The sequence below is a fragment of the Cervus canadensis genome, chromosome 13, assembly GCF_019320065.1.
Source record: "Cervus canadensis isolate Bull #8, Minnesota chromosome 13, ASM1932006v1, whole genome shotgun sequence".
NCBI classification, from domain to species: Eukaryota; Metazoa; Chordata; class Mammalia; order Artiodactyla; family Cervidae; genus Cervus; species Cervus canadensis.
The window spans coordinates 13295391-13322786 of record NC_057398.1 but is presented as its reverse complement, the minus strand read 5'-3'; the positions used below and the strand labels follow the sequence as shown (position 1 = coordinate 13322786).

The following is a 27396-nucleotide window of genomic DNA, read 5'->3' as shown; positions in this document are numbered from 1 at the left end:
TACCATTTCTTCTCTGGCAAGCTCGTCTACCCCTCTGAGTGTGTAATCTTAAGCTTATTTTATTTCACTTGTGAAAATGCTTTTATTTATAAGAATAAATGAAACATTGACCATACTTGGATGAACTGTGAGGAATACTAATATAGATCTCAGGTTGAGAATGTGTTTCTCACTGCAGCTGATTCATTCATCTTCTTTCTTTATGTGAGGATAAAGCAGCTGGATCTGATGCACCTGAAAGGCAGAAATGCACATTTTGCCTGAATAAGGAAAGAAATGGAGAGAAAATATGAGTGAAAAATAAAAGATATGGAGGGAAAATGAGGGGAAATGAATGAGAAAAGGAAATAAATGAGCATTTAATAACCTATGGGGAGATTGTGCAAATTCATAGCTAGTACTTTGAGGTAAAGATTTTTAACTTAATCATGGATAAGTTTCAGATCTGAGAATTTCCACAAATGGTATAAAAGTTTTTGAGTGTATATACATGGTACATTTTAATGTACAGTGGATTCATAGCATTTACCTGTAACACCTTTCCTCAAACAGAAGTATAGGACTCAGAAAAGTATATGTGAAATAAATTGAAGCAGGAAGAAATATTTATCTGGGAAATTTAAACAGTAGATGGTATATTGTTCTTCTGTCAGCTAGAAATGTTTTTTGAGTAATTTTTCTCAATTCATAAATACAAACTTTTTAAACAAACCCTTTTCAGTACAAGTGATATTCCTTTGTAAAACATTCATGGAGGGTAAGGGGTTGTTTGAACCTATGTTCTTGACTTCATTAATTTATCATCCAACTAATTAGGCTAGCCAGTTTATTTAGACAATTTGAGCCATAGAGTTGATATACATTTCCAGATTAATGTCAATAGGCTGAAATCAAAATTAAAACTTAAGTCTGAGTAAATGTTCCTTCTTAAGATTTAAAAATGGTGGCTTGAATTTATATTAACTATTTGTAGCAGAACTTGACAAACCTTTTTATAAAGGGAAAGATGGTAAATAGGTAGATTTACTCATTGATAATTAGATTCAAAGAATTAAATCTGATAGAATGCCTGAAGACCTATGGACAGAGTTTCATAACATTGTACAAGAGGCAGTGACCAAAACCATCCCAAAGAAAAAGAAATGTAAGAAGGCAAAGTGGTTGTCTGAGGAGGCTTTACAAATAGCTGAGGAAATAAGAGAAGCTAAAAAGCAAGGGAGAAAGGAAAAGATATATGCAACTCAATGAATGCAGAGTTCCAAAGAATTTCAAGGAAAGATAAGAAGGCCTTCTTCAATAAACAGTGCAAAGGAATAGAGGAAAACAACAGAATGGCAAAGACTAGAGATCTCTTCAAGAAGATTTCATGTAAGAATGTGCACAGTAAATGATAGAAACAGTAGGGACCTAACAGAGGCAGAAGAGATTAAGAAGAGCTGGCAAGAAGGCACAGAAGAGCTATACAAAAAAAGGTCTTAATGACTGGGATAACCATGATGCTATGGTCACTCACCTAGAGCCAGACATCCTGGAGTGTGAAGTCAAGTGGGCCTTAGGAAACATCACTATGAACAAAGCTAGTGGGGGGTGATGGAATTCCAGCTGAGCTGTTTCAAATCCTAAAATAAGATGCTGTTAAACTTATGCATTCCATATGTCAGCAAATTTGGAAAACTCAGCAATGGCCACAGGACTGGAAAAGGTCAGGTTTCATCCCAATAGCAAAGAAGAGCCGTGCTAAAGAATGTTCATACTACCATACAATTGCATTCATTTTCCATGCTAGTAGGATTATGCTCGAAATCCTTCAAGCTGGGCCTAAGCATTACTTGAATTGAGAACGTCCAGATGTACAAGCTGGGTTTAGAAAAGGCAGAAAAACTTGAGATCAAATTGCCAACATTCGTTGGATCATAGAGAAAGCAAGGGAATTCCAGAGAAATATCTACATCTGCTTCATCAACGATGCCAAAGCCTTTGACTGTGTGGATCACAGCAAACTGTGGAAAATTCTTAGAGATGGGAATACCAGACCACCTTACCTACCTCGTGAGAAATCTATATGCAGGTCAAGAAGCAACAGTTAAAACCTTATGTGGAACAACTAACTGGTTCAAAATTGGGAAAGGAATATGTCTAGGCTGTAAATTGTCACCCTGTTTATTTAACTTATATGCAAAGTACATCATGTAAAATGCCAAGCCGAATGAGTTACAAGCAAAGACATTACTTTGCCAACAATGGTCCATATAGTCAAAGCTATAGTCTTTCCAGTAGTCATGTATGATTGTGAGAGTTGGACCATAAAGAAGGCTGAGCACTGAAGAATTGATGCTTTCAAATTGTGGTGCTAGAGAAGACTCTTAAGAGTTCCTTGGACTGCAGGGAGTTTCAACCAGTCAATCCTAAAGGAAATCGATCAACTCTGGATACTCATTGGAAAGACTGAGCTCCAATACTTTGGCCTCCTGATATGAACAGCTGACTCATTGGAAAAGACCCTGATGCTGGGAAAGATAGAAGGCAAAAGGAGAAGAGGGCAGCAGAAGATGAGATCTTTAGATAGCATCAGTGACTCAATGGACATGAACTTGGGCAAACTCCAGGAGATAGTGAGGGACAAGGAAGCCTGGCATGCTGCAGTCCATGGGATTGCAAAGAGTCAGACACAACTGAGCAACTGAACAACAACAAAGTTGGAAAATATTTTAGGTTTTTCAGACTGTGAGAAAATCAATGATATTATGTAGGTATTTACATAAAAATAGAAATAAATGTCTACCAATTAATTGTTTGATATTCTGTCTTTCTGGCAATTATAAAAATTGTAAAATATGTTGTAATACAAGTCTACTAAAGAGAATGGAGTTCCTTTGGAAGGGTAACATTTTACTAAGAGTTCAGAGTTAATGATTACTGTCACCAAAGTTGAATTCAGGTGTTCATCTGTTAATACTGATCTGTAATGAGATTTTATGTATTTCGTCTTTGAAAATGTCTTTTCATGAAAATAGATATTCAAATACTGATGTCATTTCACGAACATGATTTTAATTGATTATATTCATTACTTAAAAGGCATTTGTAGTATTCTGTTATATTCTCTTAATATTTGACTTTCACCCTGCCGTTCTACTAACCAGCTAATCAATTACAATTGAGGGTTAGATGGAAGGACCTCATTTTCAGAGATAAATGGACTTTAAATGTGGAAGGTTATTCTGCATTTGCATCAAAATCTGATAAATGTTATTGAAACTGAACGTTGAGTTCAGAAAGTATATTCATTGCAAATTTGTAGGGAAATCAAGATCTAAGTTTTGTTTGACAGAATGGAAAATGCATAGAGCAACTTGTGATTACTTGTGATACAAACAACAGAATGACTGTCAGCAATATAGATTTTTTTTTCCATTTATTTTTATTAGTTGGAGGCTAATTACTTTACAGTATTGTAGTGGTTTTTGTCATACATTGACATGAATCAGCCATGGATTTACATGTGTTCCCCATCCTGATCCCCCCTCCCACCTCCCTCTCCACCCGATTCCTCTGGGTCTTCCCAGTGCACCAGGCCCGAGCACTTGTCTCATGCATCCAACCTGGACTGATGATCTGTTTCACCCTAGATGATATACATGTTTTGATGCTGTTCTCTTGAAATATCCCACCCTCGCCTTCTCCCACAGAGTCCAAAAGTCTGTTCTGTACCTCTGTGTCTCTTTTTCTGTTTTGCATATAGGGTTATCATTACCATCTTTCTAAATTCCATATATATGTGTTAGTATACTGTATTGGTCTTTATCTTTCTGGCTTACTTCACTCTGTATAATGGGCTCCAGTTTCATCCATCTCATTAGAATTGATTCAAATGAATTCTTTTTAACAGCTGAGTAATATTCCACTGTGTATATGTACCACAGCTTCCTTATCCATTCGTCTGCTGATGGGCATCTAGGTTGCTTCCATGTCCTGGCTATTATAAACAGTGCTGCGATAAACATTGAGTAACCAACAAATCATAGAAGAAATCAAAAAAGAAGTCAAAATATGCATAGAAATGAATGAAAATGAAAACACAACAACCCAAAACCTATGGGACACTGTAAAAGCAGTGCTAAGGGGAAGGTTCATAGAATTACAGGCTTACCTCAAGAAACAAGAAAAAAGTCAAATAAATAACTTAACTCTATACCTAAAGCAACTTAGAGAAGGAAGAAATGAAGAACCCCAGGGTTAGTAGAAGGAAAGAAATCTTAAAAATTAGGGCAGAAATAAATGCAAAAGAAACTAAAGAGACAATAGCAAAAAGCAACAAAGCTAAAAGCTGGTTTTTTGAAAAAATAAACAAAATTGACAAACCGTTAGCAAGACTCATTAAGCAATATAGATTTTGCATTTAAAAGCTGATTTTGTCTGATAATTTTAAGTTGAATTTATTAAGAAACATTGTCAAGTTGGTAGTAAAACTAAGTTCCACAGCCATTCAGTAGGCAATAATGGTGTTTGAGAACAATTCTCATTCAAAGAAAATTCAGTCTTAGTATCAAGCGCAATGTAATTTTTCCATCATTAAGACATTAAACGGCTATAAGTTAGGATAATTCATTATATTCACCTTTTAATTCTGACAAAAATTCATGGAACTGATGGTATTTAAGTCCATAAGAGCAAGTAAGATACACCATGGACAGTACTGGCGTAATAACTCATGAATATTTTACACAAGTGCTTGCTGATTAATACTACAAAGAATAAAGATACTTTTAAAACTGTACATTTTAATAAGCCTTGTAAATTTCCCTAATAACCTTAGTAAATTTCTCTAAACCAATGGTGTTTTTTATCACCATCAGTTATAGCACATCTTAACAGATTCCACTTCAGACTGTAATCAATTAGTGTTTTTTCAACTTCGTTGAAGTTGCAGTTGTTCCATGCAGGCTATTCTTAGTGGCCAATTCTTCAGTATATTCAAACATGGCATTGACTTATCAAATAAAAGACAACTAAGTAGTATCAGCAACATCTGTCAATGTGTTAAGAGCCAAGAATATAGTTCAGAAAAGTCCTTTTAAATAAAATTATTAATGTTGTCAATGTTCTCAACTCTTCAAGCAGTTATTCTTATGGAAAAGCTAATAGTCTTAAACAAACTGATTAGACACAGTTCTTTGCTAATGCAATCATTCTTGGCTTATTATACTTAAATCACTCTTAAATTAAAGGCTTGGCTAACAAATGAGCCACTAAGAAACTTAAATTGTAGGCTTATTTTGACTTTTTATCATTGTGAAGAAATTCTGCTTAAGGAAACATTCCATTTTTTATTCATTTATCTGTTGTCTTTCTTTGAGTGGGAAATATTGTGATGAGTGCTTAGTCTTCTAAAGTTAGTATACACTGATTTTAATAACACTATTTTTTTTAAAACAGCTATACTGTTATTAAAAAAGAAACTGAGTGCTTTGCTATTGAACCTAATAGCAGAATAATCCACAATGTGCTGTGCTTTAAAAATGTTACATTTTAAAGCCCATTTTTCTCTCTTTTATTTTCAATGTTTTGATGTGAGGAGTATGCACTAGTAATAAAGATAAAATAAAATATCATGGTATGGTGATATTTATGGCACTTCAAATGCTATTTGGTTATAACTGTGTCACTGAAATTTATGGTGAGCTGAACAACAGTGAGAAGCAATGAGAACACCATATTTGGTATTTATTGCAACAATTTAACTTGGTCATCGTAGAAGTGAAAGTAGGCATGGACAGTACCCAAACAGATGAACATGATTGTATTCCAGTAAAACTTAATGGGTGTTGAAGTTGGAATTTCATATAATTTTTACATGTCACAAAATATTATTATTTTGCTTTTTTTTCCAGTTGTTCAAAAATGTAAAAACTACACTTGATTCAGCATCTCCTTGCTTAGCCTGTGAGCTGCTGTCCTGATCTATAGAGTAAATTACCTTATAGAAAAATTATTCTACCATCAAATTCACCTCACAATGTAGGTATACATCTGAGATATTGCAGGTTTAGTTCCAGACCACCACAATAAATATTGCAATAAAGTGAGTCAGACCCATTTTTTTTTTTAGTTTCCCTATTAGATGTACAAAAGTATTATGTCTTAAAACTTAATTTTAAAAAATACTTTATTGCTAAAAAATGCTATCATCTGAGTCTTTAGCAAGTCATAGTAGTAACATTAAAATCACTGATCAAAGCTCTCCACAACAAATATAATAATAATGAAAAGGCCTGAAACATTGATAGAACCACCAAAATGTGATGGAGATGGCAAGTAAGCAGATGCTTTTGGAAAAATAGTGCCAATACACTTACTCAATGCAGGTTGCCACGGACCTTCAGTTTGTGAAAAATTCAATGTCTGCAAAGCACAGTAAGTCAAAGTGCAATAAAACGAGGTGTGCCTGTAGATCTTGCCTTCATTTATGTGTGAGAAAAAAATGTGTATATGAATGTTTGTCACTATGAACTGGTTCTAAGAACAATTATCAGAAAACATTAAGGAATTTCACTGAAATTCAGATATTGTTTTCTAATATTCTTTTCCACTAAAAAGAACCAGAGCTTCTAGGAGAAATAGTTACTTCTATTTCTGGGGCAGAACTGGGGCAGGGAATATATAGATGAGCCTGGAGCCTCTAGTAGGAGCAGAAAACAAGAAAGTACAAAAATAATGTGATGTATGTCAAAGGGGTTCGGTTCAGTTCAGTCGCTCAGTCGTGTCCGACCCTTTGCGACCCCGTGAATCGCAGCACGTAAGGCTTCCCTGTCCATCACCAACTCCCGGAGTTTACTCAGACTCATGCCCATCGAGTCGGTGGTGCCATCCAGCCATCTCTTCCTGTCGTCCCCTTCTCCTCCTGCCCCCAATCCCTCCCAGCATCAGGGTCTTTTCCAATGAGTCAACTCTTCGCATGAGGTGGCCAAAGTATTGGAGTTTCAGCTTCAGCATCAGTCCTTCCAATGAACACCCAGGACTGATCTCCTTTAGGATGAACTGGTTGGATCTCCTTGCAGTCCAAGGGACTCTCAAGAGTCTTCTCCAACACCATAGTTCAAAAACATCAATTTTTTGGTGCTCAGCTTTCCTCACAGTCCAAATCTCACATCCATACATGACCACTGGGAAAACCATAGCCTTGACTAGATGGACCTTTGTTGGCAAAGTAATGTCTCCGCTTTTTAATATGCTATCTAGGTGCTTAGGTAGGGTCAATTGGAATTGTTCTTAATGGCCATAACTGGAAAAATTTGAACAATGAAATAATATAGTGTTGGATTATACTCAAAGTATAATAAGTCTCCATGAGTCTATATTGATATAAATAGATAAAGTGGGGATGAGAGACAAATCTCCCATACAGAGAATTCCAAAAAAAATTATGTAGGTAGTTTCCCCCTCTCAAGGAAGTAGAACATAATAGCTCCTCACCTGATACCTGTGGGCTGGGAAGAGTGATTATTTTCAAAAGGGCAAAAGAGAGTAACTTTCCAGTAGAGAAACATAGCAATATCTACCTCAACCAGGTGATGAAGGTCAACATCATCAGTGATATGCCATGTTGATATTGTGTATCCTTGATACAATTGATGAGAATGGCACTCTACCGTTGTGATTGTGCTTCCAAAACTTGTAACTCTCGTCCCATAAGAAAAACATTCTCTTCTAAACTAAAAATTGATGTAAAAAAATAAGACACTCAAATTCAGGCACATGCCATTTGATTTCTTTTAAGCTATTGGAATGATAGCAGAATCTTGGCATGATCGTGTTCAGAGTATACAGCAGGGCTTGAGCCAGTGGCATTGTTTTTCCCGCAGCACTGTCCTCATGTGGTGTGAGAGGCCAGGCATGTGGTTGCTGAATTATGGAAGATACACATGCAACCAATTAGATGAGTATAGTTCAGTGAATGAACTCTCTGTGGTTCCAAAGAAAAAAAAGTAAGCAAAAGTAAGCAAAAGTTAGACTCTACAGTTCTTACCAGTAGCTGGGTTCTAAAAGCACTTCGACCTTTTTTATTTCCTGGGGAAAGGGCATACAGTTTTACCTCATCTGACATTTTTGCTCTCTTGGCCTGATTTCAAACTTACTGTATTTACTCTAAGTGGGATTTAGTTTTGTTTTGCTTTGTTTGTTAAACATGACTTTCTTAGTTACAGTAACATGATCTATTGGACTTAAATGAACCCCTGAAATGAAAACTGAGTTTCTACTTTTACTGAAATCTGACTCCCAAAAGGAGGGTGATGAAGATTGTTTTGACAAGACAGGCAACTGATTGTTGTTATTATCATTTAGTTGCTAAGTTGTATCTGACTCTTTGCAACCTTGTGGACTGTAGCCCGCCAGGCTGCTCTGTCCATGGGATTCTCCAGGCAAGAATACTGGAGTGAGTTGCCATTTCCTACTCCAGGGGATCTTCCAGACTCAGGGATCGATCCTGCATCTCCTGCGTTTGCAGGCAGGTTCTTTACCACTGAGCCACCAGGGAATCCCCAGACAACTAATTATCGGTAGATAAATCACAGACTTCCTAACTGTCTTTAATTCATATTTACTTTACTGCATTATTTAAACATCTGGAGCATTCATTTGAGACTTTTATGCAGATGCTAAAACTTAGAAGCCTTGTTTGTGTTCTGAAATCCTTTGTAGTTCCACCTAGTATTAAAGGAGGGAATGTCACCACAGAAGTGTCAGCTTTGATCAACAGCATAATTAAACTGGAATGTGAAACACGAGGACTTCCAATGCCTGTTATTACTTGGTATAAGGATGGCCAGCCAGTTATATCCAGCTCACAAGCACTTTATGTTGAAAAAGGACAATTTCTTCATATCCCTCGAGCACAGGTCTCTGATTCAGCGACATATAAGTGTCAAGTAACCAATGTTGCTGGAACTGCTGAAAAATCATTCCATGTGGATATCTATGGTAAGGAAAACACATATTTTTTTATTATGTGCTTTCTGCCTATGCTTCCTAATACACCGACATCCAATTTGTTCACTGATAAATCCCTGCTGGGTTGTATTGTCTTCTATATTTATGGATTGAAATTGGAAGAATTTGTCCTCTGATTTGGAAAAAATTTTTAAGAAACTAAGATTCGTAAGAAGTGATCATTCATTCAGTCAGTCATTTGCCTTTGGATCCTAGGAATCTAGGCCATTTGATTTTTATGGAGAATGTAAAGTAGTTCTTAGGACTGAGATCCTTCTCTCTAGTCCGTCCTTTGTAGACCAGACATGGTACAGAGTAACCCACAGTATTTAGAACAGTTGTAGATAAGCAGAACCAAGAAATTCTTTCCTCAGTAGCTTAGTGGAGGAGGGACGTGACTATAGTTTTGATTATAGGTCCTATAGTCAACCTGTATGAGTAAAAAGAAAAATCCCGTTTATTTCATTACGATTCCAAAGCATTGCCTGAAATATGGCTTTTTTCTGCCTCTAGTTCCTCCAATGATCGAAGGTGACTTGGCTGCGCCTCTGAATAAGCAAGTGATTGTTGCTCATTCACTGACACTGGAGTGTAGAGCTGCCGGCCACCCTCCTCCAGTTCTAACCTGGTTGAAAGACGGTGTACCTGTGAAAGCCGGTGGCAACATCCGCATAGAAGCTGGTGGGAAGAAACTAGAAATCACACGTGCCCTAGAAGTCGATCGGGGCCAGTATGTGTGTGTGGCTACGAGTGTGGCAGGAGAAAAGGAAATCAAATACAAAGTTGATGTCTTAGGTAAATGAGAAGGCCACCCCCTGTATTCTCATGTTCATAGCACAACCTGCCTTGTTTATGAAATGCTTTTGTGTTCGTGAAATAATCAATCTTAGAGAAGGTTTATTTATCTGTTCAACTTTGGACTACCTATTACTGAATGGTGGATTGACCACCAGAGTCCCAAGATCTAAAAACCCACCTGAATCTTCCACCTATTCTGATAGGTATACTTTTTAAATAGATAGATGCATTTTTACATCTGTGACAAAATCTGATTACAGTAACAGCATGGTCTCTCACTGTGACTGTGAGTAACATTTTTACATCTGTGACAGTATCTGTGCGTTGAGTGACAACGTGTCATGAACACTGTGGTAAGCAACAAGAAACAGTCTGTGGACCTTGGGAAGTCATCTTGTAGCCTTGAGTCTCTCTTTATGAAATGAAATGAAACTTCCAATGCAGACCCAATTTTTGAGGTTCCCTTGTCATATTCTAATGACAATAAACAACGTAAGATATGAATTGACTATGTTCTCTTAGCATCAGCAGTGCCATTGTGCTCGGTTCGCTGAGAAAAATGCAGTGTGTCAAAAGTATATTTATTGACCCTGGCAAATGCATATTGTAAAACATATCTTAGAGTCCATTTCAAGTATCCTTCATGTACCAAATGACTGTGATATTTATCAGCCTCCTAAAGAACAACTTAGTATTGCTTAATGGATACTGTATTTTCTCTTTTATACATTTCTTTGTATGTTTCATCCCTCTTTTTTGTAGTGCCACCAGCTATAGAAGGAGGAGATGAAACGTCTTACTTCATTGTAACTGTCAATAACTTGCTGGAACTAGATTGTCAAGTGACAGGTTCTCCTCCACCAACTATCATGTAAGGGCTTTGGTATGTCTTCTAAATACCTCCCACTTTTTTATTTGAGAGTTTTAAAGCTATTTTGAAAGAGGTTCTGTGTCATTAAAAAGCGATTGTATAAAGTTATACTGATTATATACCTCTTTTATTAAAAGATGTATTCTGTAATCGGGTTGGCCAAAAATACCATTTGGCAGAAGAAAGCTGAATAAGCTTTTTGGCTAACTCAATGCAAGGCAACTTTTATCTGATACTCACAGGGCCCATAAATCTGCTCCATTAGAGGAATTCATTATATGCTCTTAAAAATTACATTTTCAATTCATAGAAACAGAATATTAAGTATTATCTATCAGATCTTCTTGAAGCACTGAGATGTTTAATGAACAAATACATTTAAAACATTGTACCAGAAATAGAGAAATAGAGGAACTTAACATGAATATATGACTACCAATTCTTTTATTTTCATTCCTTCATTCACAAAGTATTTCTTGATTACTTACCTTTCATTTCCGAGGTGCTATGGGATATGCAAACGAACAGATGCTGAACTAGTTGTTGGAATAAAATAGCTCCACACATGATTATGGACTTCTCTAGTGGCTCAGACAGTAAAGAATCTGCTTGCAATGAGGGAGACCTGGGTTCAATCCCTGGGTTGGGAAGATCCCCTGGAGGAGGGCTTGGCAACCCACTCCAGTATTCTTACCCGGAGAATTGCATGGACAGAGGAGCCTGGTGGACTACAGCCCATGGGGTCGCAAAGAGTCGGACATGACTGAGCGACTAAGCACACACACATGACTATAAACTAAATGGAAAGTGATAACTCATAATAAACTAAAATTTATAAAATACCATATGATTTTAGGGTTTTATTTTACAGATGTTTTAGGATTGTGTGTGTTTTGCTGTTAATGTTATCTAAACATTGGAAGTGAGAGACATGTAGGAGCATTTGCCCCTTTCTGTAGCTCGGCATTAATAAAAAAAATGAAGACCTGTACACATAGTTCTTTGGTTTCCTACAATATGCCAACTTCTTTTTAAACTTTTTCTTTTCCTGATTTCCAATTTATTTCCTAGAGTGAGCAAATGGGAAATTAGGCAAGTACATAATTGAAAAAATATATAAATATATCATGCTCTTCTGTGTTGTGCTAAGTCGCTTCAGTTGTATCTGACTCTTTGCGACCCTATGTACTGTAGCCCGCCAGGCTCCTCTGTTCATAGGATTCTCCAGGCATGAATACTGGAGTGGATTGCCATGCCCTTCTCCAGAGAGTCTTCCCAACTCAGGGATTGAACCCATGTCTCTTATATCTACTACATTAGGCAGGCGGATTCTAAACCACTAGTGCCACCTGGGAAGCCCAAATATATGTGTAAGGAAAGAAAGTGAAGTCGCTCAGTCGTGTCCGACTCTTTGCAGACCCCGTGGACTGTAGCCCACCAGGCTTCTCCATCCATGGGATTCTCCAGGCAAGAATGCTGGAGTGGGTTGCCATTTCCTTCTCCAGGGGATCTTCCCGACATATATAAATATATAAGCCCACTATATATTAGTAAATGTAGTTTCTCCAAAATAGATAGAGTGGTTGACTGATGATTTAGGAATGCAGTTATTTAAAATATATCTCCAGACTTCTTTTTGCTCTGTTTCTGTAGGTGGCTGAAGGACGGCCAGCTCATTGATGAAAGAGATGGAGTCAAGATCCTACTAAGTGGACGCAAACTGGTTATTGCCCAGGCTCAGGTGTCAGACACAGGCCTTTACCGGTGTGTAGCAACGAACACTGCTGGAGACCGCAAGAAGGAATTTGAAGTAACTGTTCATGGTATGCTGAAGAAGGGACAGGGACATTTCACTGAAAATTCATTTACGCATCGTTTCAGTATCTAATTCAGATTGTGACTCATTAATCTGGATGAAACTTGCATTGTGGAAAGTAGTACAAATTTGAATGTGAATTTGGATGAAAATTTGAGTTAAATAATGGAAAATTTTAAGGCACTGTACTAACATGGAAGATTTAACCACGCGATAACCATGTGAATGAATTGAGATGGAATTTAAATGGTAGGAGGTATATTCTACATAGCATGCAAGGGTCTGAGCAATGAGATCAAAGAAGAGATAGGCAGCAAATAAAGGGGGGTTATAAGCATTCAAGCTTTCAGCCAAAACAGAAGGGAGTGTGAATTAAGTCATTTCCAGAAATGGAGGCTGAAGGTATGATGCGGGGGATCCAGGGCACATAAGTGTATTCTTGGAACTGGCATAATAGGGTTAGAACCATTACTCTGGCAACAGCAAACCTCTGCCAGGGTATTATGTATCTCACTTGCTAGTTGTCCTTGGGAAGAGAAGGACTGGAAGAAGAAACTGGAGAGCCTTTGAAAGCTACAAGCAGAGGTTTCTATGAACATCAGTTTCAGTCTTCCCAGGCAGATTGTTTTTTTCCCCCCACTTTTTCAATCCCATGATAGAGTATAGGCAATCCCGTTTCTCAGTGTCAATTCCAGTTCTTGAGGGAGGAAATCTGGCAAGCCCAGCTTAAATCAGATTACCATTCTGGATTTAATCAGCCCTGCTGGGGACAGATTCATGTGGTATAAATATGGGTACTGGAAATGCACCCTGATTAAATGAGGCAGTTCTGGAGAAATGGAAGGTCATAATACATTAGGAAAACAGACCAAAAGGTTGTAAGCCAAACATACATGTGGATTGCAATTGCTGTAAACACATTTTACTTATTCTTTGGAGAATTAGAGATCCTACTTAAGAAATATGTAACTCTAAAATTGCTGAAAATGATAAATGAAATGCATTGGTGAATTTATTTTGTTGTTTGTTATTTTGTGATCTTTTCCTTTCTAAATTTTAAACTTTCAAGTTTTGGAATACAGATCTTTAAGTATTGATTCTCCTGATTATGGTTTTTGTTCCCTCTCGCCCTCTGTCCCCTCCTCAACTTTCTTTTTTCTTCCTTCTTTCTTTCCTTCCTTCTCTTCTCTTTTCCTTAAATCTAGTTCCTCCAACAATCAAATCCTCAGGTCTTTCTGAGAGAGCTGTATTAAAGTACAAGCCCATCACCTTGCAGTGCATAGCTAATGGCATTCCAAATCCATCTATTACATGGTTGAAAGATGGACAACCTGTCAACACTGCCCAAGGAAACCTCAAAGTAAGTATGAATATTATTATGTCAAAGATGGTAAAGCTATATAAGGAGCTGTCATATTCTCTTTTCTTAACTATAGATTTTCCTGTTGGACAGATTTTGCAGGAAATGCAGTAAAATATTATGTGTTGTCTTTAGGCTTGTTTAGAATTTAGTTTAATATTTTGACTTGAAAAATGGAATTAAAGACTAATAACTTCAGCAATGATGTTGATTTTAACATAGTGGTTGTTATTTGTATTATCTCAACATATGCCTGTTTTACTTGTTAAAAAAACCAGTGTCCCACAGATGAACAGTTCATCAGTACTAAGTCAGAGTATCCCAAATATGTTCACCTTTGACTAGGATTAAAGTGGAGTTATGACTACATAAGCCTAGGTGAAATATGTCTTGGAAAATATAGTTTAGTTTATAATCTTCAAGATGACAGAGACCAGTCTCTATGAGTAAGTTCATTTCTGTATCTTTCATACTGAGTGTAGTCCCTGGCATATAACTATAGTCAGTACATATTTGTTGAATTAAGAGATGGGTAGATTGTAAACCTGAGTGATTTAAATGATGCATTTAAAATAATAGATTTTTCTTCTAAGATCAGGTTAATTGACTAAAATGGGCTTGCACTTTGCTTGAGGTAAGTTTCAGTAGTGAGGGATATGCAAAGTTCTTTTCCTGGCAGAAGTGATGGTATCTGTTCATTTATTACTCCTATTCCAAATCTAGTGGAATTAATCTCACACATTTTGTGCTAACAAAAGATTTAATACATAGCCTTCTAATATAGTGCAGGTAAACAACTGCTTACCTGTAAGACAGATATTTATCATATAATCATACAAAAGTATAATTGGAGACAGGAATGAGTAATTTTAAGAGAGAGTTAGAGAGGTTTAAGAACAGATAATAAGAAATGCTGCCTTTGAGCATGTGTGGTTTGCAACCCCTGGAGCTTCTCGGGTGTAATCTAAAACCACCTTCCTATTCAGAGGGGAGAGAGAGACCTCAGAAGGAGTCACAGCACTCCAGATTGGTAGCAGCAGGTTTAATAAGCAAGGGAACTTACTTTCCAGGCTTGTCTTGAATGTTTGTAAGATGGATACATCTCCTCACCTGCCTACCAAATCTTAAAAGTTTATATAGAGGCCCTAACTAGGTTTAGTCACATATCCATTCAGATGGTCTCAACACCACACTACTATCTCAAGGCTATATCCTTGGGCAGTGTCTGGCACTGGAGAGGCAGATGGAATGCACATTCCAAACACGAGGAGAGGGTCAGGAGCCTCCAAATGCTTGAGTCCAGCTCACAGGTCATGCAGGCGGTCACTTCCTCTCAATGACCTCTTCCAAAAGCATGAGGGTAATTTATGAAGAAAGTCTGTAAGGAGAGATCTGAAGAACACATGGAGTTAATGGAAAAGTTAATAGAAGAGAGCTGAGTAGAATCTTTCAGAGAAGATGTTCATGGGCAAAGAACTTAAAGGGCAGTATGACACCTCTTGAGAACCTGAAAGCAAGCCATTGGCTTAGGGAAGCAAGAGCAAGGGAGAAATGATATTAGAAGAGATCAGAGGATGTTAGAAAGTATTTGAGTCATGTTAATGATTTTATTTTCACTTTAAAGCAATGGGAGGTTTTTGAAGAGTTTTCAGAGAAAAATGACTTGAGCAGGCTTACATTTTCAGTAGTTACCTAGGCCTCTTTAGAGAATGAATTGAAGGAGTCAAGAGTAGATACGTGGAAATCAGTTGAACTTACTTATTTTTGTCTAGGAGAGAAAAGATAGAAATTTGAACTCATCTACTGGCCACAGAGTTGAAATACATGGATATACCTGAGAGTTATTTACTGGTTAAATCATTAGAGCTTGATTATAGATTGTTGATAACAGGTGAGGGAGTGGGGAATATCAAGAAAAACTAGTAGGAATCTAATATACACAAGTGCATAGATAGTGATGCCATCCAGTGAGAAAGGAGATTTTGGAGGCAGACAAGTTTGAGGGGGAAAAACTATGAGTTTTAGACTTTTTAGGGTTAAGATGATCTTGAAATAAACTAGTGGAGATGCCAGGTAGACCATTGAATATATGGTCTTGGAGCTCAAAGGATAGCTGTAGATATTGACACATTATGATATTTGAAACTCATGGACAGGGATGACTTAATTCAAGGGCAGCATAAAGAGTGAGAAGAAACAGGAGAGAAAACTGATGTAACGCAGAGTCTTAAGAAATTATGGCACTTTTTAAAGGCCATGTGTGAAAGTCCAAAAGTGAATATAAGTATGTGAATGTGTGCTTGCCATGTTTAGTACAGTATGACTGGAGAAGAAGTTAAGTGGGAGTGTACATGGCAGCACACAGAGAGATCATCTGGGGTCAGAATGTGGTGAGCCTGGAAGGTTTTGCTGAGCTCCAGTTTCGTTCTGGGCAAAGTGGTGAGCCGTGCATGAGCTTTGAAGGGGGACTGGTAAAAGGATCAAATTTGCGTTTTAGACAAATTATTCTGGCAACAGTATGCAAGGCAGATTAGCAGTTTGGGAGGCTGGAGACACTGGAATATAAATTAAGGAGCTATTATAATCCCACAGTGGCTGTGAGAATGGAGGCAAGGGATCTGAGCATGGCCTGATTACTAGGAGAGTCAAAGTGGCCTCTGAAACCCAGATGACCGGTGCCATTAAACAAGACTGGAAACGTGACATGAGAATTAGGTTCAGAAATACACGGAAAACAGTTATAAGCTTTGTTTTGGAGGTGTTGCATGTCATGTGCTGACTTGTCCAGCAGACAGTTAGTTGGAAGCTCAGGAGAGAAGTTGAGGCCAGTCCTGTAAATTTAGGAGCCTGCACAGGATTCTTCATCAAAGACATGGGTTTGGATGAAAACTATCAGAGAGCCAAGTTTCCTGTTTATGGGACAGGAGGAAGAAGCAGGTTCTGTAATCTACTAAGAAAGTCAGAGAGTGAAAACTGAGGGAGTACTGTCTCCTCAACTACCAGAGAGAGGAGTAACTGAAGGAGTAGGAAGTCCACAATGTCAAATGCTGCAGTGTTAGCTCACTGCCTAGACTGCTGGGTGCTGGGATTAGAAGTTACTGGTGGGACTTCCCTGGTGGCCCAATGCTTGAGACTTTGCTTTCTAATGCAGGGGGTTCAGTCTCTAGTTGGGGAGCTATGATCCTGCATGCCTCACGGCTGAAAAAAACCAAAACATAAAGCAGAAGCAATCTTGTAACAAATTTAATAAAGACTTTAAAAAATGGTCCACGTCAAAAGAAATCTTAAAAAAAGGAAGTTACTGCTAACCCCTGAATAATCAGTTTCAAAGTATAACCACAGAATCACGAGTTCCAAAATGGTGGAGGCTGGTTGTCATATGCTTAAGAGGGAAATAAGGGAAACCAGACAGGAGGAAATTTATCTGCATTTCCATTACTCATATTTTATAATTTTTATTGTTTTTCTGGCCCCTGTGACCATTTAATCAAAAAAGATTGTTGTTTTAAAGCTATTTATGAAGTGTTATATAAATATAACCATGTTTTTTTTTCAAATAGCTACATTTTCATCACATACCTCATAGTTGCAGTGCTAAAGCGTTTTTATTCAGTGGACTTTTATGACTATACCAGCAGGCTGGCCTTAGGTAACTTGACTTTGTGTTTTCCAATGCATAAGAAAAGCTTTTCACTCAAAATAGTCTGCTTTCTTGTGCATGATGAAGCGATCTGGCTCTAATTTGTCAAAAGGTAATTAAGATACCAGCATAAGAATATAATTAGATATTATAAACTTAAATGAGTTTGTCTATGCAGCAAATACTTTCAAGTCCATGTGTAAAGTACAGAACGTTGCCATCCTTTTTGACCCCGATTAGATACAGTCTTCTGGTCGACTTCTACAAATCGCCAAAGCCCTGATGGAAGATGCGGGCAAATACACGTGTGCGGCTACCAATGCAGCTGGAGAGACGCAGCAGCACGTTCAACTGCATGTACATGGTAATGGCGCCTCCATGTCTTAACAGAGGAGTGTTTCTGTGGCCTTTTTGAAAAACATATTGGGCCCATTTTTATTGAATTGTAATATAAAAGAGATGAGTGTTTATTTTAGTCCATATGAGCAAAGTATATCGTTTACATTATTGTCATCACTCATATTGAAGATCTTCAGTTTTCATGTTGTCAAATAGACATGCTAGAGCTCATAAACACACACACCACCTTGGGTTTTAATTATTTCAATTCTGTCAGCTGATAGCTTTATACAGACAACTTTTGTTGAAAAACCAGAAGTTGCAGATTTTTTCCTTCGCATTGTCTGTGATTGTCTTGCCTGCCTAAAAGATGAATTTTTAGAAGCTATCTGTTTTTAGAAGCTAGAAGTGAGTAGAAGCTATCTTTGACTGAGGATCTTTTCTCGTATACTTTAATAAAAAGTCTGAGTGGCCATGGAATGCTTCATGAATATTACAGCTTCACAGTAAACTTGAAAGACTCCCTGACCGTCAGTGTGAGACTTCAGATCTGTAGAGGTTCATCAGAAAGGACCAATAATTGAAGGTTTGGACTTTCCTAATTCAAGCAAGGATATTTGCAGAGAGCTAGCGAAGATCTCCTTGTATACTTTGTTCATTTTCTCTAATTCATGTGATTGCTTGTTAAACCTTTTATTCATTCATTCCATCCATTCATTCATATATTCACCCCATATTTACTGAGTGATCTTAACCTGAAATAACACCCCAGCATTTAGCTTAACTCGAGGTATATAGTAGGAAGTCAATAAATGTTTGACAAATGAAAGAGTAAATAATAAGTGAATGAAAAAATTTTGTGTGGATATTGAATTCTTCTAATCTGTTTCTTTACATGTTTTCTTTTAATTAAATCACTCAGTTAAAAAATTCAAATGATCAATTCGCTAAATGTTTCCAAAAACCCACTTTATTCTTTCCCCAGTTTTTCAGATATGAACATCTGACTTATGTCATATATATAAACCATATTTCTTAGAGGACCTTTAGTTTTTCATTTAATAATTAATTTAGTGATCAATATCTGACTGTAACCATCTTGGAATTGTCTCACCATACTTGAGGGTTGCGGGGCAGATTGACTTGCTCTTCCTTAAGTTGCCTTGAATTTACCTCATGCCTTGTGAGGCCTTCTGTATCTTTCCAGTGTTCTTTGGCAGCTGTCTCCAGCATATACTCAGCCTCAGCTTCCATCTAAGAGTGTGTTGGGGGTGGGCTTGCTCTCCTTCCCCATTTTCCTGCCCTGAGTCTCCTTGTCTCCTTTTCGTACGGATTGCTTATCTTCTCCTTTCCAGTAACTTCAATCCTAATCTGGTCTCCATTGCTGGCTAAGAGAATGCAGGTGAGTAGGATAGCATGATATGTTGCCATCATCTCAGGCACTGGACTCATGCCAACTTTGGTTTCAATTCTTTGTTAACCATGATCTGTATAACTTTGAGCAAGCCACTTAATTAATCTCTCTGAGTATCTGACTTGAAGAGTGCTTTCGAAGTTTAAAGGTTTTAGATATAATATTATCTCCCACTTCTACTCTTTTAGAAGCTATCCAGAAAAGAGAATTTATTTGCTCTCTAGACTGCTTTAAATTACTTAAATGAAGACTCTGTAGTGGAGAAGAGAACATGTCTCCAGAACTGGGAAAAACCAGACCTCAGTATTTGGGGCTCCCAGACTTGTATTCATAAAAATCATATATATTGCTTTTTAGAAATACAGCTTTCTGGACCCATTCCCACATCTCATGAAACAGCATCTCTCATGCAAGTAATCTGAGCCTTCACATGGGGAAACATTGGCCCAGACTATAAGACTGTTCTAGAGACTTGCCAGTGTAGTCAAGACTGACTGGAGATTAAAGTCCATGAAAGAACTCAAGTATCCCATCAAACACAGGGCAACAACAGAAAAGAAAAAAGCAGATCCAATATCTGAGATAACACAAGTCTATCAATGTACTATCTAAATATGGTAACAAAATATATGTTAGCAAGAGATTCAATTAGAGTACACAAGTGAAAAATCATCAGAGACAGGGGAAGGAGGCTGGAGGATATCTGGATCAGTGTGAAAAAAGAGAGAAACACAAGATTGGTCACTGTAAGGATTTTTAAAAAACTACCAGACTAGTCGGAAAATATAAAACAGTTTTCTTGATATGAATTACCATAGAATATAAGTAAGATATATTACTAGCTGAAAATGTTTCCTCTAATATGATCTTGACTTGTCTGGATAACATTTCATCAACCTGAAGGAAGAATAAATGATGAAGTGAACTTCTAATCTAATATTGATCATGATAACCTGGAGGAAGTAGTTAACATGACATGTGACAGGAATATGAACAGAAAGTGATGTATCATCTTGGCCTTCATGATGACTGTGTCACATTGGAGGGACATGGTGCCAGACTTGATCCTGTCCTCTTTTGTATTTGTATTCATAATTTCAGGGAGAATTGGAGATGTTAAAAAAGAGGTAGGAATTTCTAAGGGATTAGTTGATGGATTTCACAAAGACCTCAGAGGTTAAAAATGACAAATTAATCTGAGGCCAAAAATTGCATAAGAATAGGGAGAGAGTGGCTTAAAGATACGACACATTGAAGTACTTGAGATACTAATGACTCTCTCTAATTATTAATTTGATAATTCAATTTTGTAATAAAGCTAAGAAGTCAGTAATAGAAGTTTGCAGTAGCCTTCTTATATTCTTGCTTTCTGAGTGCTTCCAAAGTATTATATCCAAGTCTGGTGCTGTATATTAAGAGGGACATTGAAAAATCTATAGGCAAGCAACTGTCATTTTATTATTTCTTTTATTGTTTAACCAATCCTATGGCTGTTTTTTAAAATAGGATTTGTTTTAATCCCAGGAGTAACACACTCAGCAAGCAAGTCTTTTCTATCCATACAATTGTCATCCAAAAGTATTCAATCCTAAGAAATTCAGCTTTCAAATTGTTTATTATTTTGCTTTTCTATAAAAAATGAGTGTAGATGCTTCCATTTTTCTCAAACATGGAAAAAAGTGTTTCCAAAAGGTGGAGTAAGGGTGCGTGGTCTCCTGGACTGGGAATGAAGTCATGATCATGAGGAGGGGAACATTCTTATGATCCCCTGGGTTTTCCAGGGGAAGTTCTATTATAGAAGGCAGAGGCTCTCCGTAGGTGGTCCTTTTGATGATCAAAGTTTCATAATTCTGGAAGTTCTAATTCTCTAGACCAAACTATGAAATTATATTTAAACCTCAGATACTTGCCAAGTGAGACAGATGTTTCCACAAACAAATGATTCTTTGGGGTCTAATGGCTCAAACATTCATCTGCACGTAATTATTTTCTAGCCAAAATCAACCAAGGTGAAGCAGCCAGAAGTATAATATTGTGGTGAAAAGCTTTGGACTGGGGCTGCTACACTCTCAAGTATTATCTGGAGGAGAGTGGGCTTAGATGCTAACTTTTATAAAGCTTAGTTTTCTCATCTGTAAAATGGAAAGGATGAAGATAATACCACAATCAGGGAAGTTGTTCTGAGGAATCAATATGAGACTAGACATGAAAAATATAGCCTGGTGTCTGGTTCCTAGTCATTATCTGTAAGTAGCAGCTTAATGACTGTTTTGGCCAAACACACATATGGCTTCTGGCCCTTCTCATTACACCAACATTTTAACAAATATATCTAAAGTCCTGCTGTCTTTACTGTTGGCCAGGAACTGTTTTGTGTCTGTATTACTTGTCTGGCTAAAACATTAGTAGAGCACCCTTAATTTTATTATTTGGAAGTATTTGTTTGGCTAAAATATGCTAACACCCACTTAAAATTTTTTTCTACGTTGTTTTTGTGTTTTGTGTAATAGTTCACTTGTGGCCTAGAGGAGACTTGAGAATATTGTAGAGAACTTTTCTCTTTTAAAGGGTAACTTTAGTTCAGGGCTCTACTATGCTCTTTTCTTGGTATTGGTGAACTTATTATTCATTGTATTATAATTTTCATGGTTAGGGAGTATCCAAGGCACATTTGATCAGTTATATATTAATTCAAATTTTACCATGATTTGAAAAAAATGAATTAATATCTCTGAATGATTAAAATAATAGGCAAAATTTAGACCCACAAAACGTTCAGAGGAAGGTGTTTTGATTTTGGCATGATACATGCCTGGAGCTTTTAGAAGAAAGAAAACCAGTAGGTTGAATAGAGTTCAGTCTTCTACTTGGAATACTTAGTATGCAGACATCTTATTGTTATCACAAGATATTATTACCTTATCAATTCCTCTTCTACAACAGTGTTCACCTAAATTCAAAATTCCAAGACCATCTCTTTGTGCTAGAAGGGAATAATAGTATTTATATTTTTATTTAGTTTTTATGTTTAATGAACCAGCACCATTTATTGAAAAGGCTAATCTTTCCCCCACTGAATGGTTTTTGAAGTCATTTGATGGTACATGTAAGGGTTAAATTTCTCTAAAATCAATTCTGTTCCATTGCCTAATTGTGATTCTTATGCCAGTACCACTCTGTCTTTTTTATTCTTTTTTCCCCAGCTTTATCAAGATATAATTGATGAATAAAATTCTATACATTTGAAGTGTACCATGGGATGATTCAATGTATGTATACTTTGTGAAATATTATTAAAATCAAACTAACACATCCACCATTTTCACAGTTACGATTTTTGTGTGTGTAGTGAGAACATTTAAGATCTACTGCCTTAGCAATACAGTATTTAGTAGTAGAATAGTCATCATGGTGTACATTAGATTCCCAGAACTTGATCTTGTAAATGAAGGGTTATACCTTTTGACCAGTATCTCCCCATGTCTCCCACCCCCCAGCCCCTGGTACCACCATTCTATTCTCAGGTTCTATGAGTTCAACTCTTTTTAAATTCCACGTAGAAGTGAGATCACATAGTATTTATCTTTCTCTGGCTTATTTCACTCAGTGTAAGGTCCTATAGTTTCAATGCATTAAAGATCTAAATGTAAGACCAGAAACTATAAAACTCCTAGAAGAGAACATAGGCAAAACACTCTCTGACATAAATCACAGCAAGATCCTCTATGACCCACCTCCCAGATTAATGGAAATAAAAGCAAAAATAAACAAATGGGACCTAATGAAACTTAAAAGCTTTTGCACAACAAAGGAAACTATAAGCAAGGTGAAAAAGACAGCCCTCAGATTGGGAGAAAATAATAGCAAATGAAGCAACAGACAAAGGATTAATCTCAAAAATATACAAGCAACTCCTGCAGCTCAATTCCAGAAAAATAAATGACCCAATCAAAAAATGGGCCAAAGAACTAAACAGACATTTCTCCAAAGAAGACATACAGATGGCTAACAAACACATTAAAAGATGCTCAACATCACTCATTATCAGAGAAATGCAAATCATTCAGGTTGTTTCAAGTGACAGAATTTCCTGCTTTCATGTGACTGAGAACTATTCCATCTGTCTGTCTGTCTCTCTCTATATATAGTTACATTATATAATATATACATTAATATTAATTATATTATACATATATAATATATATATAATATGTACATATATAATATATACATATATAATTATACATAATTATTAATGTATATATTATATAACGTACGACTGTGCATGTAATAAACACACAGAGAGAATGAGAGAGAGAGAGAGAGAAAGGTAGCATCTTCATTATCCATTCATCTATCTATGGACACTAGATTGTTTCTATGTCTTGGCTGTTGAGAATAATGCTGCAATGAACTTGGGAGTTATAGACATCTCTTTGAGATACTGATTTTATTTCCTTCAGATATATAACCAAATATGGGATTGCTGGACCATATGGTAATTCTGTTTTTAACTTTTTTGAGGAAACTTCATGCTGTTTTCTAGTGGTCATTACCATTGACATTCCTACTGAAAGTGTATGAGTTTCTTTTTTTCCACATTCTCACTAACACTTGTTATTGCTTGTATTTTTTATAATAACCATCCTAACAATTGTGTGGTGATAATTCACTGTGATTTTGATTTACATTTCCCTGATGAGTAGTGATGGTGAGCCCCTTTTCATGTACCTGTTGGCCATTTGTATATCTTCTTTGAAAAACTGTCTATTCAGGTCCTTTGCCCATTATATATTTGTATTATTTATTATTTGTTGGTGGGTTTTTTTTTTTGGCTATTGAGTTGTCTAAGTTTCTTGTATATTTTGATTATTCACCTTTTATTATATATATGGATATGACACCAAAAGCACAAACAATAAAAGCAAAATAAACAAGTGGAAGTACATCAAACTGACAAGCTTCTGCAAAGTAGAGGAACCCATCAGAAAAATGAAAAGCAACCTACAAAATGGAAGAAAATATTTGCAAACCACATATGTGTGTGTGTGTGTGTGTGTGTGTGTGTGTGTGTGTGTGTGTGTGTGTGTGTTTGGTGTCATATCCAAGAAATCATGCCAAGAACACTGTCAGGGAACTTTATTCTTATGTTTTCTTCTAGGAGTTTGTGGTGGAGAAGGCAATGGCACCCCACTCCAGTACTCTTGCCTGGAAAATCCCATGGACAGAGGAGCCTTGTAGGCTGCAGTCCATGGGGTCGCTAAGAGTCAGACACGACTGAGCGACTTCACTTTCATTTTTTCATTTTCATGCATTGCAGACGGAAATGGCAACCCACTCCAGTGTTCTTGCCTGGAGAATCCCAGGGATGGGGGAGCCTGGTGGGCTGCCGTCTATGGGGTCGCACAGTCAGACACGACTGAAGCGACTTAGCAGCAGCAGCAGGAGTTTGTGGTTTCAGGTCTTACACTTAAGTCTTTAATCCATTTTGAGTTAATTCTTTAGTATAATACTGAATTGAGTACAGTACTTGATTTTCGTATGTTAAGCCAACCCTGCCATTCTGGAATAAATTCCTCTTAGTCATGGTGTATATTATGTTTTACGTGTTGCTGGATTCACCTAACTAGTATTTTCTCGATGATTTTTGTGTCTCTTTTCATGAGGGATATTGATCTATAGTGTCCTTTTATTGACTCTGTCTGGTTCTGTTATTGTGTTACACTCACCTCTTAGAATGATTTAAGAAGTGTTTCACTCATTTTCTGCTTTTTTTTGAAAGTTTGTGAAGGACTCAGTTTAATTCTTAAATGTTTGGCAGAATTCACTATTAAAGCCATTCTCCAGTTTTGTGAGTATGTATGTGAAGGACTTTTTTATTATTATTAATGTAATTTGTTTTTATGTGTCTATTCAGATTTTCAGTTTCTTTTTGAGTCTGTGTCAGTGGTTTGTGTTTTCCCAAGAAATTATCTATTACATCTAGGTTATAACCTAATTGTTGGCACAAAACGGTTTATAATATTACTGTATAGTTATTTGTAATTCTGTAAGGTTGGTAGCAATGACCCTTGTTTCTTTCCTGATCATAGTAATTTGGTCTCCTCTCTTTTATTTTATCTTGGTCAGTTGGGCTAAAATTTTGTCCCTTTTATTGATCTTTCAAAAAAACAGATTTTAGTTTCATTGATTTTCTCTTTCTTTCTATTGTCTGTTTTTGCTCTATTCTTTATTATTTCCTTTATTCTGCCTGCTTTGGGTTTAGTTTACTCTTCTTTGTTATTCTGGTTTCTTTAGGTGGAATGTTAGGTTACTGATTCGAATTTTTAATATAGTTCTTTACAGCTGCGAATTTCACTCTTAAGTGTTGGTTTATGTGCATCCCATAAGTTTTGCTGTGTTGTATTTTTATTTTAATTTATCTCAGGGTATTATGTAATATCTTATATGATTTTTTCTTTGAGAAACATGCTATTTAGGAGTGTGTTATTTCATTTCTACTTACTTGTGAATTTCCCAACTCTTCTCTTACGATTGATTCATAATTTCATTCTGTTGTGGTTTAAAAACACACCTTGTATGATTTAATCCTTTTAAACATCCTGAGACTTCTTTTATAGCCTAATATATTTTATTCTTAAAAATATTACATGTGCACTTGAGAAGGATGTTGATTTTGCTATTCTTGTGTGGACTATTCTATGTGTATCTCTTATTTATAGTGTTGTTCAAGTCTTCTATTTTTGATTTTTGTCTAATTGTTATATCCATTATTGAAAGTGGAATATTGATATCTCCACCTATTACTGTTGAATTGTCTTTCTTCCTTTGATTCTGCAGAATTTTTGTTCCATGTATCTAGAGACTCCATTGTTTTGTGAATGCGTATGTTAGTTACTCAGTTGTTTCTGACTCCTTGCAACCCCATGGACAGCATTACTGGAGTGGCTGGCCATTCATTCCCTTCTCCAGGGGATTTTCCCAACCCAGGGATTGAAACCTGGTCTCCTGCACTGCAGGCAGATTCTTGCCTGGAGAATTCCACGGACAGAGGAGCCTGGCAGGCTACAGTCCATGGGATCGCAAAGAGTCAGGCATGGCTGAGTGCTTAACACTTTTCCTTATGGGCTTCCATGGTGGCCCAAATGGTTAAAAAAAAAAAAAAATCTGCCTGTTCTCCAGGAGACCTGGGTTCAATCCATGGGTCAGGAAGATCCCCTGGAGAAGGAATGGCTACCCACTCCAATATTCTTTCTTTGAGAATTCTAAGGATAAAGGAACCTGGTGGCAAGTTCACGGGATTGCCAAGAGTCAGATACCACTGAGTAACTGTTTTTTGAATATGTGATTATAATTGTCACATATTTTGGATAAATTGATAACTTTGTGTCATTTAAAAATATCTTACTTGGTTGCTACTAACAATTTTTCTTTCAAAATCTGTTTTGTTTTTTATATTGGTGTAGCCTCTCCATTTTTATTTGCTTACTGTTTGCATGGTTTATCTTTTCCATCCTTTTACTTTCAACCTATTTGTGTCTTTGAATCTAAAGTGGGTCACTTGTAGACAACATAGTTAGGTCATGTTTTTATTTTTCTTTTGCTTTTTAAATCCACTCTGCTGGTCTCTTCTGCCTTTTGCTTAGAGTGTTTAATATGTTTGCATTTAATGTAATTACTGAGATGCTAGGATTTATGTCTACCATTTATATGTGTGTGTGTATGTGTTGTTTTTGTGTTCTTCCATTACTACCTTTTTGTGTTAAATAGATATTTTCTTGTGTACCATTTTGTTTATCTTATTCCTTCTTTTTCCATATTTTTGAGTTCATTTTTAGTGGTTGCCCTAAGGATTACAATTAGCAACTTAATTAATAATCTTAATACTTTGGATTAATACTAATTTAGTTTCAGTATTATAAAAACTTTGCTCCTATATAGATCCCTTCCCTTTCTCCTCTTTTGTGCTGTTATAGTCATACAAATTACAAATTACATCTTTATTCATCATGTGCCTGTTAATATATGTTTATAATTATTGATTTATGTTATTGTCTTTTAATCAGGAAGGAGAAAACAGTGTTACATGCAAAACGTACAGTTTTCTGTCTTTACTATTAATTACCTCTACCGGTGTTCTTTACTTCTTTATATGTATTAAAGTCACTTT

General features: G+C 36.5%; 1 protein-coding gene across 5 annotated transcripts in view; it reads left to right on the top strand.

The window, feature by feature from the left end:
• The window catches only part of HMCN1 (hemicentin 1), a 512408-nt gene that overhangs the window by 295113 nt on the left and 189899 nt on the right, over positions 1-27396 (top strand). For all 5 annotated transcript variants that reach the window (XM_043486094.1, XM_043486095.1, XM_043486092.1 and 2 more), the window contains 6 exons: positions 8701-8979; positions 9502-9783; positions 10549-10657; positions 12311-12480; positions 13679-13833; positions 17714-17837. In XM_043486094.1, the coding sequence (XP_043342029.1) occupies positions 8701-8979; positions 9502-9783; positions 10549-10657; positions 12311-12480; positions 13679-13833; positions 17714-17837 (1119 nt within the window). The remainder of the gene's footprint in view (positions 1-8700; positions 8980-9501; positions 9784-10548; positions 10658-12310; positions 12481-13678; positions 13834-17713; positions 17838-27396) is intronic.